Genomic DNA, 15,754 nt, shown 5'->3' on the forward strand with positions numbered 1-15,754 from the left:
AAACATCATCACTGAATACAAATTATCTAAGCACACAAACGACCCTAATGTTAACTACAGAAGTTTTTCACTACGTTGTAATGTAACTTGAAGTAAACTTATTTAAGCAATGTTTTAAAATGTGTATCTTATTATAGAAGTTATTTAGTTCAAAGTTTGGAGAAATGCCACACTGTGAACACTGATAAGGCAACTATATAACCTATTTATGTTTACCGCATAACAATAATCCAGATTATATGCCATTTCTTGTTTTTTCACCAGTCTTTTATAATATTTAAGAGTTTTATTTTCAAAATGAATAGAGAACATAATGGGCAAATAAACAGCTATAAATAAAACAGATGATACAGTTGTTATGAACATGTATGCTATGAATACAATTTCCTCTGTAACACACACACAAACCATTCCTAGTATTTTCAACTCTCCTTTATAACAAATGTTAATATGCATTTTGGGTACTCCTGCACCTAATGGGTACATTAGCAAGCACATATCCATATCTATGCAAATATATGAAATGTTTACAGCTTTTTTAAAAAATAAAAAGGTTTGGCATATTCATGCATGTGTATAAATATATATATATATATTTAAAAAGGCCCTACCTTGATCCTGTACATAGTATGCCAGAAACAAATCAAGCTCCTTGACTGATACTGTTATGTGATGCGGCTGAACGCAAAGTGCTGGATTTGTGCAATGGGGGGATTTCATGAGCCGTTCTCCATCCGTACTTTCCAGGGGGATACCTTTAAAAAGGATCACCATAACTAGATCCAGGCGCCAGACTTTGTCTGCTTGTCTAAGGCAGTCGATTCTCCTAATCTTGCCCTTCTGGTCAGGATTGGATAATACACAGCATGGGTGCTTCTTCCCAGTAACAGTAAGCACAAAATCCTCTCGATATTCTTGGCGGATATCTTTGCGCAATTTGGCGAGAAGCCTGGATGCCCACTTCTGTTTAATTTCTGGCTTTTCACTAAGTAACTCATCCTTGACTGCTCTTTCTTCATCTTTTGACATTCGCTTTTCATGTTTTTTAAAGTACTTGCGTTTTCGAGCCTGAAGGTTGAACCAAGTGTAGGCAATTGCACGGACATGTGGAAGAAGTGCCTCAATGAATGGGTGAAATTCATCCTGTTGGTACAAACAAAACAAAAAAGAAAAAAGAAAAATTGAGGGACCAGTTTCATTTGTACAGTCAAGGACAATTATTTCTAGAAAAATATGAATAAAATGCAAGTTTTAAGCATTTTTTAGCAGCATTTACAATACCCAGAAAAGATGCATACGTATTCTAAAAATTTATGCCTGTATTTCACTTATTGAAGCTCATTAACATTTAATATTACACCAATTCCTTGGACGTGGCTCCAGATTGACATACAATTATATGAGTTTAAAATAAAACAAAATGTTCTGTGATTTATTGGTTCACCAAACACTACGAATTTAACAAAGATTTGTGCTGCAAATTTTAAGACAAATGAGCAGGAATATTGTAAATGTAAAGTTAATAATACAAATCATTCCTCTTCTGTATGATTCAGAAACACTATGTTATACGTATTAAATGTTGTGCTATGTAGTTCCCGCTTCTGGAACTTGCTCTCAGCAAAAGACTGATGACAACACAAAGACCATGAACAATGAAATACGATCCCATTCCCTTATCAATCACCCAACATTCCAATCATAAAACAGCATTATTCTAGCAGGAATAACCACAGAAATCAAGAAAGAATGCAAGAAAGGCCAAAGGAATTACACCATCCCAATAAAATTGGAGTGTCTTGTAGTGTTCCCCAGCTGCCCATGTTTCCCTGCTTAACTTTACCATTTTTTAAAAAAACTGAAATTTACATGGAACAGATTTGTTTCATTCCACTGTGGGGTACAAAGCCTCACAAAGTTAATTACCTATTAATGGTTCTCAAGTAGGTACTAATTCTTTGACCCCACTCCAGAAAAAAACCCAAAAACTCTAAGGTACACAAAGAAAAAAGGATAATTTGAAATAAACTTTCCCTTTTTTGTCATTCAACGCTCTGTGGCAGGGTAACATTAATACTGCATTGGATAAACTTGTTTTTCTGAAATACACACAGATGTATTAGACATGAAGAACTCTTCCTCTTACAGGTTTTACCTACAGATTCATATAGATTTTCTACATTTTATTATTTGTTTTAACTGACTAAACTTTGGCTGTAGGTATTAGCAATTACATTATTTTGATTAATAAGAGGTACCTATCTTAAGGTGTATCTTACGTGTTCCAATTTCCATCTTTGTCACATACAGTATATAATTAGCTTCTAAGCAAAAGTATTTCTATAGACCTAGTGCCTATCATATTAAGATTTTTAAAGAAAATTGTGGCAAAAGGGCAATGTTACCTATTCATGTTTGACCTATTATTTTTCTTAGACCATATTAGTTCATTCAAATTGAATTTGAGTCACAATACAGTAAAATATTGTATTGATACTAAAATTAGACCTGATATTAAATTGTACTTTTCAAGCAAACTGAACATATGTATTAATACTAAAACCCTTAACTGGAAAGCAAATGTCACTGATTTTAAGAATTGTATTAAAATATATATTTGAGATTAAGAACTTTAAATGTATTTATTCAATTCAAAATACATTTATAGATTTATGAAACAGTTCGTACAAGCAACTAATACTTAACAAAAGTTCATGCAAACATTTACACTGATTACTGAATGTTCTTTATACTAAATCCTGCATTTTTATAGGTAAAAATAGCAAGACGTTATATTAAGACTTTGTAGACTTACTTCAAGGCCCTGTATTAAGACCTGCAGTGTTATTTCAACTTTGGTTTTATATACACCTCTTTCCTTTACAGGGCAAAAACTAATCAAACTAAAATAGAAATATAAGGAATAAAAATAATTGCATTACAAAATAAAATGAAGTATCGGGCAATTACTAAAGTGGCAAGCAATTCTATACAGAGATTTTAAGATTTCTGTTACTTTAAGGGCACAAACTACATGAAGGAAAGAGTTAAACCACAATCTGCTCTTTGTGTGGGAAGAGAGCACAGCTCAGAGCAACCACAGCCCACGATAAGACTTCCCTATCTCGGTGCACTCTGGTGCCATTTTTTTTATTACTACAGTTTTTCTCAGAAATTGGCTTCTATAAAATTATTATTAAAAATGTGTATTTTAATAATACAATGTAAGTTAGAAGTACAAAAGTAAATAAGAAGTTATTAAAAGCCCAGAAATTGAATGGTTTGAAACTATGTCCAGTACTGTCTAAAAATTATTTTACAATATATTTAGCCCCATAAATTGCCATCAAAGATCCTGTGATATTGATAATTCAGGTCATGGTATTTGGCATTTTAACAAAAAACTTAGTTTTTATTTTAATGTTACTTTACTCATCACATTTAGACAAATATAAACTCACCTGAATGCAACAGGATAAATGCGTAGTATCTATGATTACTATTGCTACTTATTTTGTATTTTTAAAATGACACAACATACCAATCATAAATTCTCAATTTTACATATATGGCTTCTACAATATATTTACTGCTATAAAAATGGAACTGAAAACTCCAAATTATCAGATAAAAAAGAACATTCATGTTTTTAAAAGCCATACATTAAATAACAGATCTTGACATAAAATTCACATTTAAGTGATACTACAGTCACTGATATACATCTCAACTACTGTAACAACCTAAAACATTGTTCAAGTAAAAATTGTTTCTTAAGTGGAACTTATATCACATAGATTATCTTTAAAAATGCTCATACACCCACTATTGAATCTGATCTTTTGAAAGAAACACAATACAAGGAAAAAGTTGTGTACGGCATTTGCATATACTGTAGTTAAAAACAAACAGCAAACTTTGTAACAGATATATCAAGCTTTTCAGCTATTTTAACCACAATGCTGATGGATCCACAACCATGGTCAATTTCCACAATGTTTTCATGTATTTCCCTTCCCCTTATATATAAAGAAACTAAATATTTTCTCCAGAAAAAAAAATGGAAAATTATTTCCCATATCTATCTTACTTTCCCATTAGTTTGTTACATGAATTCAGAAAACTATTCCACAAAAAAAGATAACACTGCAAAAATATATCCAGAGCTATGCACACTGTTAGGCTTAATGTTCAATTTAGCAATTCTAGCTTAGAAATAAATACAGTAAATCTGTATTTACTGAACTACTCATAAAATTAAACTATGAAAAAGACTCTTCAGCTGTGAATACTAACAAATATAGGCAGCTATCTATGGATGTTAAAACTAAGTTTATATTAATTGCACAAAAGAAGTGTTCAGCTAATTCTCCATTCTACTTGACCAGTTTAGGTTTCTAAGATATAAAATGTCTATCGATACCTCATTTATTCTTATATCCTATTGATTTCAATGCAACTTAATTTGACTCCAAGTTAATCACAACCTTATGATAAAGTAACAGTTCTTAACATCCAACTATTTTTATATAGATTCTTTAAAAAAAATTTATCAAATGCATGTTCTATACAGTATTTTGGCCAGTCAAGTATTCCTTTTATTCTAGTTTCTAAGATTTCTAGGAATATATTATAAAGTACTACAATATTATACTCACCATAAACCTAACTGTTGTACAAACATGGGGCAATGGATACGTATTCAAAACTTGGGATAGGCTGGATTTTGTCCCAACTTACAGTAATATGTCATTCATTCTTAAAGCATGTGAATTACAAATTCACAAAGTAAATAAAAAAGCAATTTAAAAATCATTCAGGAAAAACAGTGCACATTTCATTTCAAAATTAGTGGGCGTTTTGTTGAACCACTTGACTTATCTTAAATTAATCGATACTAAGTTTGCCGTAAAATTGTTTCAGACTTTCAGACTGCATGCAAATCACACCCAAATAATTTATTTTGCTTTGGAAAAGACAAAGTGACATTTAATAGTATGCTTATGGTAAATAAGGAATTGATAAAAGTTGCTTAATAACATCCATGGAAAATTTTAATACTTCCCTTTAATACATCCAGACACAAACATCCTATTCTAAAACACCCACATGAACTGAGGCATTAGGCCAGAAACAGCAATGGATTATACCTTATGTTACAGTTAAAGCATCTTACATTTAAAGCTTAAGATAAATTTTAACCTTTATCTGGTATCAGCATTGAAAACCAAATACAATGATGTTAGGGCAATAAGCATGGTTTTGCAAGTCCTATGAAACTAGCAAATATTTTTAATATGGCTGGTATAAGTCCCCTTAAATATCAAATGTTATACACAAAGAAAAAATACAGTATGTTGAATTTTACAACGTTTGTGCCTCTACCAATAGATCAAGAGACATATAAAATATGTGCGTGTAAATGCTGACTTTTTATAATTTCCCAAATACCTCACATTTTTTACACCTGTTTTGCATCAGTAAAGTTCCCATTTACTTGCTGAAAAGATTCCTAAGTTAATCACACTTTGATGCCAAACAAAATATAAACAATAAAAACGTGTCAGCCAAAAAGCTACAGGACTGTATCCAATCACTGAATAATCCTTATCATTGTTTAAATCTTCATTCATAATTCTGTGAATGCTCAAGTCCAACAGAATTACAATGGTTTCCAATTGTCAAAGAAATTCTTTATGATTTTGATCATATTATAATACCAGCCAAAATATTACATAACAAAGCCCTATTTCTTCCACCAGTATTACTTATATCAGTATACATTAAAGTGTTCAAATTGCACTTTAAGATTTTAACCAGACCTGATCATTATTGACTTAGTTGTACATGCTACCTGGAATATATTCCATCAGTTTAATGAATGAAAAATGGTACAAATGTCACATGCTGCAGACACTCGAACATCTCAAAGGCACTTCTGTGCTGTAATTTATATTGGATCCGACTCTGCACTCCATTTTTTTTTTTTTACTTCTGAAACTTCTGTGACACCAAATCTTTACTCCAATCTCACCATGTGTTGAAATTCTAACTATATTATGGGAATGGAAACTATGGCCTGTTAAATAAATGCATGGTTTGTCTAAATGTTCTTCAAAGTAAAAGCATGTATATGTAGTGTAGAAAATTACTCAGTTTTGAAAGGACAGAAATGTCTGCAGGCTTAATATAGCAGGAAAGGTTCAGTTTTCCTTATGACCTTGGGTGTTGACTTTAAAAACTTTCAAGTACCGGAATTTATCAAGAAAAAATGTATTGGATAATCAAATAAAACCTTCTGCTCAGTCACCTTTTCTCAAACCAACCTCAAGTATATATGATTAATTCAGCACGGAATGGTATTATGTTACCAGCCACTGCTTAATTAAAAATAAAGGAACACTTTCCTTTTTCAGGCTAAATATAGGCTGCAAAACGGATCATTATTTTGTTGGCGAATTCACGTGAATCCACCCGACGTTGTTGCTGGTTCTAGTTTTAATCACTTTTTTCCTGCAACAGTAATTTAATAATACTCGTTTGTCACTGGCATTCTGAAATATTTGTATTATTTCCTCCTTATCCCCCACGCACACCTTCGAATAGGTTTATACAACAGGTACATATATTTTTAGCTTTTTCCCCCCATAAAGACCAAGGATGGAACGAGTATTCCTTTGAATAGTTCTACCAAAGGTACCCAGCGCAACTCGAATACAAGTTTAGTTCCCCCGTTTAAAAAAAAAATAATGGAAAAGAAAAGGCGGCTATACCTGAGTGAGACAGATGGGAGAATACATCATGACTTCGCTCTAAGATAGCACTTCTGCCGAGAGGAAAAGTATCAAAAGCGCAACGGTTTCATCTATTCATTTTACAATCATCTAACGCTTCCAAAAGGAAAAGATGGATCAGGAGCAAGCTCTGCCTTGAATCGCCACAACTTCGCAACCAGCCCCAGTCCTCCTTAAATAGCCAGAGATTCAAGTTCACTCCGAGCGCTAGATTTCCCGGGGTGAAATCCAATCTACACTTTTAACCCTCTTGTTCTCGGCGGCGGTTCACTCTTGCTGCTGCTTGCAGTGGCTGCTGGTGAATTGGGACAGAAGGAGGCGGAATTGGGAGTGGGGGGTGGGGGTTGAATGGAATGCAGGGAGTTAAGGGGGGGGTCGGGATATTTTTCCTTCCTCGCGTTGCTTTTTTCCTTTCTCCCGGATTTCCAAGCGCTTTGGAAAAGCTGCTAGCGGGATACACCACGGTACTATCAACCACGTTGCCAAAGTTCAAGGTTGCAGCGGCGAAGCAGGAAAATCCTGGTGTATGATGGCAGGCGAAACTTTGCAACAGCCCTGTGCAGTAGAGCGCCAACCAGGGAGTGTGCGCGCGCGTTCCCCAAGGCTGCGAAAACAGTTCGCAGCAGCGCGCAATCGCTAGGCTTCTCTCGCAGCAGCCTGTGCCTCTCTGTCTCTCCACCCCCTTTCTCTGTGGATAATGTTCAGAGCCTGCTTTTCAAACGCCCACTGTAATAAAAATGATCTCTTGAAAATTCAAAACGATCAATCTCTTGTTTCCCCTCCTCCTCCTCCCTTACACTCTTTCCCCTTTCTTCATGTACTGGTTTCTGCAAGACCTGGAAGTTCAGTGGGGGGAGGGTATTTTACCGAGCATTTCTCTGGCCCTTCGTTGTAGCTTTTTCCCCAAACACGACTTCAGGATTTCGGTTTATTATTTAATTACACAACCAACGCATATATCCCTCCCCCCGCCGCTGCTGCAAACGCATTCCTTCCCTCCCCGAGCCCCCTCCTTTCCTCTTTAATCACCGCCGTACTGTACTAGAGCTTGGCCGCACATTTTACAAACGTGCCTGCTTTACGCACACATTCTCACTTTCCTTCCCCTTCGAGAGGGGACAGGAAAGCGGGTCCGTTTGGGGGAACCGGGGATCACTATTGTAGCTCAAGTTCTGGGAGAGCGAAAAGAACGGAGCAACACCGCCCGATGGAAAATTCCTTCACAGAAGGGGGGGGAGACTGACAAAGGGTGGGGCGACAGAAACCCCAACCCAGTCTCTCTGCAGACCCTGAATATCGCCGTTCAAGGGGAGGGGGCTACAAAGCGGGAAACTTTGCCTCTTCGCTACTATTAGACAACAGGAATTGGAGGGGGAAGGAAATGCGCGTTGGCGGCTCTTCCTCTGCATACGTTTGCAGCATAGGCAGCGTCTGGAAACCCGCGACCCTGTCGCCTACATGTGGAGCAAGGTCACTGAACTGAAGACTCGCTCAGATCTCTTCCTCACCCCACCCTTACAAGTGAAAGCCAGCATGCTCTTTGCAGACCCCACGGTGGAAAGGCGCCATGCTCGCAGGGAACCTCTTCCATGTGGCCTCCATCCCCGCCCGAGACGTTTACTCCTGCTCATGTATGATTTTGGGGGTCTGCTTCGGGCAAGCGTTTTCCATCAGGGTGCGATGAGGGAATGGGTGGCGGTTCCCCTGAGGGAGGCGAAAAAACAAAAAGCCCGCTGCTGTAGCAATACGCTAGTCTGCTTTCAATCTCACCCACCAGCTCGTGCCAAGAAGAAGTTCGCGCCCGCGGGTTTTTTTTTTTCCAAGAATGCACATATTAAAACACACACGCACTAACGACGTTCTCACACTCGCCCTAAGGCGGGAAGTCAGTTTTAAGAACATTCCTCTTTTCCCTTTGCACCCATGTGTGTATATAAACTTGCAAGCTGTGCCTAACCATTTGTGCATTTGATTAAAAGTGGACTCAAGACTAGGAAAAGTTCTCCACAACGCATACATTTCATGAATTCCAAAATTGCCCCTGAACGCTGCTTAAGGTTGCTTCGTCGGACTATCAGGCGGAGCAGCGCAAAGTCTCCTCAGCTTTGAACAGCAAAGTGGCCAAAAGCAATGCAAGCAGAGGGGAGCACCAAGTCCAGGAGTATTGCATGACCAGGGTGTCCACGGGCCTTTCATCTTCAACTACACCTACGCTACAGTTTCATAAGGCCATATGGGCTCAGGAAAAAAAATACCAAGATTTTCTGCACCGCCTTGACACCTGCGGACTTTGATCCGAGGAACGCCCAGGCAAAGCAAACCCGGAGCCCTTCCAGCAAAGTCCTTGTAGACGGAGGGCTTCGAAGCTACAGCCCAAAGGCGTTGTGTAACTCTTCCGTCTCGCCCCCGCCCCGCCCGGCGATGGGAAAACGCCCCGAGCCTGAGGGAAGGAGATTGCCCAAGACAAGCTCCCTCCACAACCAGCACTTGCCTGCCTCAGGTAAGCTGGTCCCTGGAGCGTCCTCCTTCAGCCCCTTTTCCCTCCCCATCGTGTGAACTATTTGGAAGGGGCCAGCTGACTTTCGCGTTTGCAAAGTGGATTTCTCCGGGTCAGGCATTTCACCACGAAACATCGACGGGAGGCAGGTTCAAGTCAACCATGAAATGGTCACTTTTTAACCCCGTCCTGTCCTCATTAGGGGAATATTCAAACACAGCCTGTTCTCAAAGGGGGCTCTTAATGAGGGTAACTTGCCAAGGCGACCAGCTGCAATTCTCATAAATTTACAAACTGAAGGCAGGCGGAGGAAGTGAAGGGGGGCTCAGACAAAGCAGGTAATGTCAAAGCAAGTAGCGAAGTCCAACCTATTAAGCCTTCAAAAGCAGCCCACCTTAATGTAGGTGAAATTCTAAGCTGGGGGGAGGACATAAATTACATTCTTTCTCCCTATTAAAGGAATGATACAGAAACAAAACTGAATATAGTAGTACAAGAAGTAAGTTATTTCAGGATTATCCACAACTTTCAAAGCCACTTTTAAAATGCTGTGAGCCTATTTTCCTTGTGTCCTGTGAATTATCAGTGTATCTTCACTAAATTTCTTGCACAAAATTCTTTATTTCAATTGCTTTACACTTGCATGAGACATTATGTTGGGCATCAGGTGAAGCCAATAGTCTCCATCCATTTTCCTTTTAATTCAGAAACTACAGAAATGTTCTGCAAGCAACTGGGCTATGCTTATAAGCTAGAAAGCCATAAATAGAGGAAGAAGAAAAAGCAAATTAAGAACTAATACCAGTGCACGCCTCACAATAAGGCATTGTTTATTTAACTGGGGTTTTTTTTAGGAAAAGAAAACCACATTTAGCTGGGCTTGGACAGCACACTAAGCCATAACCATGAGTGGCTGGATTCATACAACATGCTAAGACAAAGCCAAATGAATTGCATTGTGCCTGGGTTTACATAATCCATTAAACCATAGGCTGGTTAGGTTGGTTTGGGCTCAACATACTAGGAGTATTCAACCATGTAATACAAACCATACTGGTTTATAACTATAATTTATGGCTTCATGTAGTTTGAACCTACAAATTATGGGTTACTGAATAAACCATGGTTAAGCAAACCACAGCTTATCATATATGACCTCCTCAGTGAAACCTGAGATCACAAGAGCTAATACTATATATAAAATTATGCAATTTTTTTTAAAAAAATGATACAAAGCTGCAGTTTTAATAACCTGCATTTAATCTGCTGTATCACAAATAATAATTCCAACAGATACATTTTAAATGAAAATACGTGAGAATGAGATGCATTTTTCCTATGCACTTATAGCATTTCAATCCTATAAATTTTCAATCCTTTTCACTTTTATTTGGAAATAAAATCAACTAATTTCAGATTTATTTTCATATGAATATATTTAGAATCACAATCTATAAGTGTGACTGTAGGCCAAAATATAATTTCTGTCATGAACTTTGGCTGGTATTTTTCAAGCAGTGGGCCTTCATTTCCAGTCTTTGATTCGGGAATGATGTACAACGATGTGTGTGAGGAGCTTGAACAGTCTGAAGTGTTGAAGTATTATGCAAATGTTAGATTCTTGGTAGTAAAGCCCTTTCACATATTTCTCATTTGAGACTTTCCTAAAATCAAAGGACAGCAAGACCCCCTTTCAGGCTGCCACAGATTCAGGCCAACTTCCCCAGTTCACACTAATGTCAGAGAAATTTTTATGCATGTCTACCCATGGGTCACCTATTCAGACATCCACATTTAATATCGTTAATAATAAATAAAACAATAGTAGTCTACCTAATGTTTACTAATTGGGTTTACATTCATGTAGCCCTTAAATGCAGCTTGTCCAAGTCATTTTACTACCTGTGACAAAACATGACTTTTTTTTCTATTATTCCTACAGAAATAGACTGGACTAGCAGTTAAGATATGTCTTCATTTGCAGTTTAACACAGGACCATCATGCCCTTACAACCCCAGTCTCCCCCTTGGCCCCATGACATTGCCCTTACCTTGCCTCCAACCCATCTGTCACATTTCAAGGAAGGGACAGACCAACAAAATATTCCTATTTTTACTGGTGGTGTTGAGCTACCTAGGATCGCTGTGTGAGATAGGCAGTTATATAAGTTCGTTAAATGACTAAATAATTAGGTGTACCAGTTTTAAAGCAATATCTTCTCTCTTAAACTGATACTATTTCACTATGCATTATCTTGAAAAGGGGTCAGGTGAGCTGTTCGGGGCTTAACCAGAGTAGTACTTTGTTTCCTAAGCTCTCGTCACCTGTCCCTCCCTATTTTTGACACCAGCTTCTCTCCAAGATTCCAACAAAGTGTTCAGTAGTGACTCAGAACAGATGCAGTAAAGTCAGGATAGGGATTAACAATGGGGACAAGCAGAAGTTATGCTGACATTCTTTTGTGCTATGTCAAGAGTGAGGGGATAGATATCCAGTCTAATAGTGAGGCACAGACTTAAGTCTTATTTCAGCTCTGATAATAGTCAAATCATTCTCCTCATCTGAGAAAAGGTTAACTTACAGATCAAATTGTCCTGAATATACCATTCTGTCCTCCAAGACAGGACTGGGCAGTCTTCAGCCCCTGAAACCTTTCTTTTTTGCTCCTTCAAATCTCTGTTACTGAAAAATGATAGTGGAATTTCTGACTATTTGAAGGGAAAAACTCATGAAAACTCTCTTCGTAGTAAGAATCCCCCAGAGGTCATTCAGAAACCAAAATAAAATCCCCTCCACTGTTCATCCTTCTCCATCCACTGTATCCTCAAGCTTCTACAAATTTTAAGTGTTGTCACACTGGCCAAAAACACTTGTCCCCAAGTGTGAACAGTGGGAAGCTGCAAGTACTACGTACTCCACAGCATCTAGCACATACTACCTGAAGAATATAGTACAACAGCCTCTGCATTTAGATTCATGTAGTGTTACTGACTAGGTTTTCACAATACTGTAAGTTATAAAGCACTTTATACAACACACTAAGCTACAGACAAATAAATTCAATTATCCTGGTTTGGAAACCACAGCTTTCCTTAGTACAAACCCAGTCAATTATGGTTTATTAAATAAAACCACGTGTAAGCAAACCATGGCTTAATTTGGACTATATGAAATTATGCTCACATACAAGGCTAAGCCAAAACCAAACAAACCACATTGTAGAACTAGGCCACTATCATAATGGCTGAGTTCACAAATCCCTATACACTGTAATTTCACTAACTTAATAAACATTTGGCTAGATTCACACAACACACTAAGTCAGAAATGATGATTTATTTACAGTGCTACACTAACCCAAACTACAGTGCTTGAGTTAAGAAAACACACTAACCCAAAACCAAAGTAAGCCACATTCTGATTTAAGGCAATGTGTGAACTCAACTAATATGTGCTTTGCGGCCTTTGCTCCGCATTTTGGTGGCCGTTTGGAGAAGGTGCAGAGCCTTACAACCTGAAGGTTCAACATGTCTTTTAAAATGTGATAGGCTACAAGTGTAAATGCCTTCTCAGTAATGGCACTCAATTGGGTAATACCAAAGAGGCACCTGTTGTAATGTGTTTTTACTTCCAGGTTTGAATACTTCTTATTCTCCAAGTATTCAAATCATGCTATACTGTACATTTTAATACTGCTTTTTCCCCCTCATGATTTATTTTCTATTCTTTGTTTCTTTGAACTTACCTGTTACTGTTTTAATATTGCATTTTTATCCTATGTTTTAATTTTGACTTTTCTTGTAAGGCACAGCAAAGTTAACTAAAAAATATATACAATTCAAGATATATTCCTTCAGGAGAATAAATTAGATAAGTTATAACACAATATTAGCACCATTCAAAGACAGTGGAGTTCATTCCATAGGTAATTGGCTGTATGCAGTACTCTAGCTTTGCTAGAAGGGGTAAATAAACACATTAAGTAATGAATATGATCTGAGACACAAAGCATTAACTACTGTTAACTCCTATGAGAAGTAAATAACCCTGATGGATTATTGCTAGTTTTATCACAATCCAAAAAGCAGCTTAATTATCTGATCGTACATAGTTTATATATTCATAGTGACAGGAAGCTGAGAAAACATACGCAAACCATATTCATTTCCACTAAGAGGAAAAAAAGAACATGACAGATCTGTGTCTGACTATAGCATGGAGAGGGGATGGGGAAACTCTTGTAAAACTACAGTATGATTGTGCTTCTGTGTCCTTAGGTGCCCCACAGACATAAAGCTCAGCCCAGCCCAGCCCAGCCTGCCCTTTCACTCACTGACACACCAGCAAACCAGCACTACTAGCTTCACAAACAGCACTGTAACTGCAGGCTTTTCCAGGAACAAGACTGAAAGCCAAGACTAACCAAGCTCATTCCATAAAGGCATCTTTCAGAAGGGAGTGGAAATTGTTTTGTGATTCATCTAAATAAATGCCCATCTTTAATAATCCAAGCATAATAACCACATGCTAACAACATCCACTAGCTTTAGAAACTTTCTCCTGAGGACATAAAGTATAGTAATTACTTAAGTGTATACAGAAGCATAAACAGATAATGTGCACGTGCCAAACTCAAACTTTTACCTGGAAGATATTTTAGATTGTCTCTTGCAGAATTAAGAATTTTTTTCAATAGAAAACAAAGTTTAGCGCAAACAGTGCTTTGGTATGAAAAGGCTGCATAAAAATTAACAGGATATATTCCTCATTAGAAAAGTAACACTTTTGCATTGGAAATACAAAATTGCATCTCCAAAATCCTATTAATCCACTCATAGGTTAATCCACTTTTAGAACACTGTCTTATGCAAATATTATTTTGAATATGTGTGTGTATACCTCCCATGCTGTCGCAACAATTCCAAGCCATCTATAAATATGTCTGTGCTATCAAAATTATTCCAAACCCTGTAAGGCGGAAAAACTTTTAAAATGAAAGAAAACTCACTTCTGAAGTTCTGACTGGTATACAGGTTAAAAAAATATATATATACACCCTGCAAGAGTTTTCTTAAGTTTGCATTCACAAATTATCTCTTCTCTAGTAGGACATTATATGAATAGTCAGTTGATCCTCTTAAAACCTGTAACCTATAAATATTTATATACTGTAAACATCAATTTAAAGGATGCACTCCAGAACCCCAAAACCAAATGACCAAAAACACTAAAATGGAGGAAAAGTTTGTATTGCCTATCCCACAACTGGATCTTTGTGGTCTTCCAAAGATATCTCTAAGGATTAGGAATTTATGCAGGAATTTTAAAAAATGTAAAAGTCTACAGCATAAGAGAATGAAAGAGCAAAGTGTACTACACAGATCATCAATTTAATAATCCACCAATGATGGCCACTTGAATCTAAGCATTTATAATCAGAGATTGCAGGATCAGTAAGACTTGCTTTTCGACCTCATTTTCAGTATCATAGGCATAGTATATATTATGGGGACAAGATTAAGTAAAGAAATTATATTAATTGTTTTACTAACTTGTAAAATGTAGAACAATTAAGGGCATTATATATCCACCTTTCTTCCTAGATTTCATGCATATGTATAGTTTGAAACTCACCGAGCAAGCAGCAGCGATTTTACTGCAACATAGGAAGTTAGCTGGCTCTACTGTATGCTTTATCAAAATCTAGAAACTCAGAAGGGTCTGACTGCTCCCCCCTCTCCTCCCTCCTGCACTCTCCATAGACAACGACTCAGTGTTTTATTCTCTAGGTCTCACAAACAAACCCTCTTATTCCTTCTGGCTTTATGTACAGTACTGAAAACTTCACAAACACATCCCAAAGTGCTTTACCAGTAATATTTTTAAAGGATAGCGAAACATGAAAGGCCTACATCTAGATCACCAACAATATATGAGAAAAAGTGCTATCCATTTTGCAAGATACTTATAACTTTAGTTAAAATATCACTCTGAAACAATGCTATGTCCCATATTCATTCACTGTCTCAAAAAATATTACCATATAAAAATATGATTTTTTTCCGTCTACACTTTAAAAATGTTCAGCTGAAAATACACATTCTGCGTTTGAAATTAATATAAATAGGATTAATATATAATCTTATTTAGGAAACCAATACAACTTGAAAAATAATTGAAATTCTCACACTATTTTTACATTACAAACTGATACCCTATTACTTTGGAGTAAGCCTGTTGAATTGAATAGGACTTATTTCTGAGTTTACAGGTATGTGATTTACCTATAAATGTGTATCTAATATTCATCTACCTATATTTCACTTTATTATTTTTAACCACATTACAATACTATATTCCTTTTGCTAGTTCTGCATTTTTGAATAAATGTATACATGTAATAAATATTGTTTCTAGTTAAGGAATTAGGATATATATGCCCATAATGCATGCATATTTTTG

The 15,754-nt window shown here is 36.8% G+C and overlaps 1 protein-coding gene across 9 annotated transcripts in view; it reads right to left on the minus strand.

The window, feature by feature from the left end:
* Positions 1-15,754, minus strand: part of NFIB (nuclear factor I B) — a 346,323-nt gene that overhangs the window by 222,276 nt on the left and 108,293 nt on the right. For 6 of the 9 annotated variants that reach the window (XM_088130118.1, XM_088130117.1, XM_088130122.1 and 3 more), the window contains exon 2: positions 612-1,143. In XM_088130118.1, coding sequence (XP_087986244.1) covers positions 612-1,143 — 532 coding nt within the window. Of the gene's footprint in view, positions 1-611; positions 1,144-6,773; positions 7,593-15,754 lie in introns of those variants that run through there. The other 3 variants (XM_088130120.1, XM_088130119.1, XM_088130124.1) reach the window with 2 other exon arrangements.

The sequence above is a fragment of the Python bivittatus genome, unplaced genomic scaffold, assembly GCF_059951505.1.
Source record: "Python bivittatus isolate LINGU-HERP-01145 unplaced genomic scaffold, Pbiv_v1 ctg000850_np1212, whole genome shotgun sequence".
Classification (NCBI taxonomy): domain Eukaryota; kingdom Metazoa; phylum Chordata; class Lepidosauria; order Squamata; family Pythonidae; genus Python; species Python bivittatus.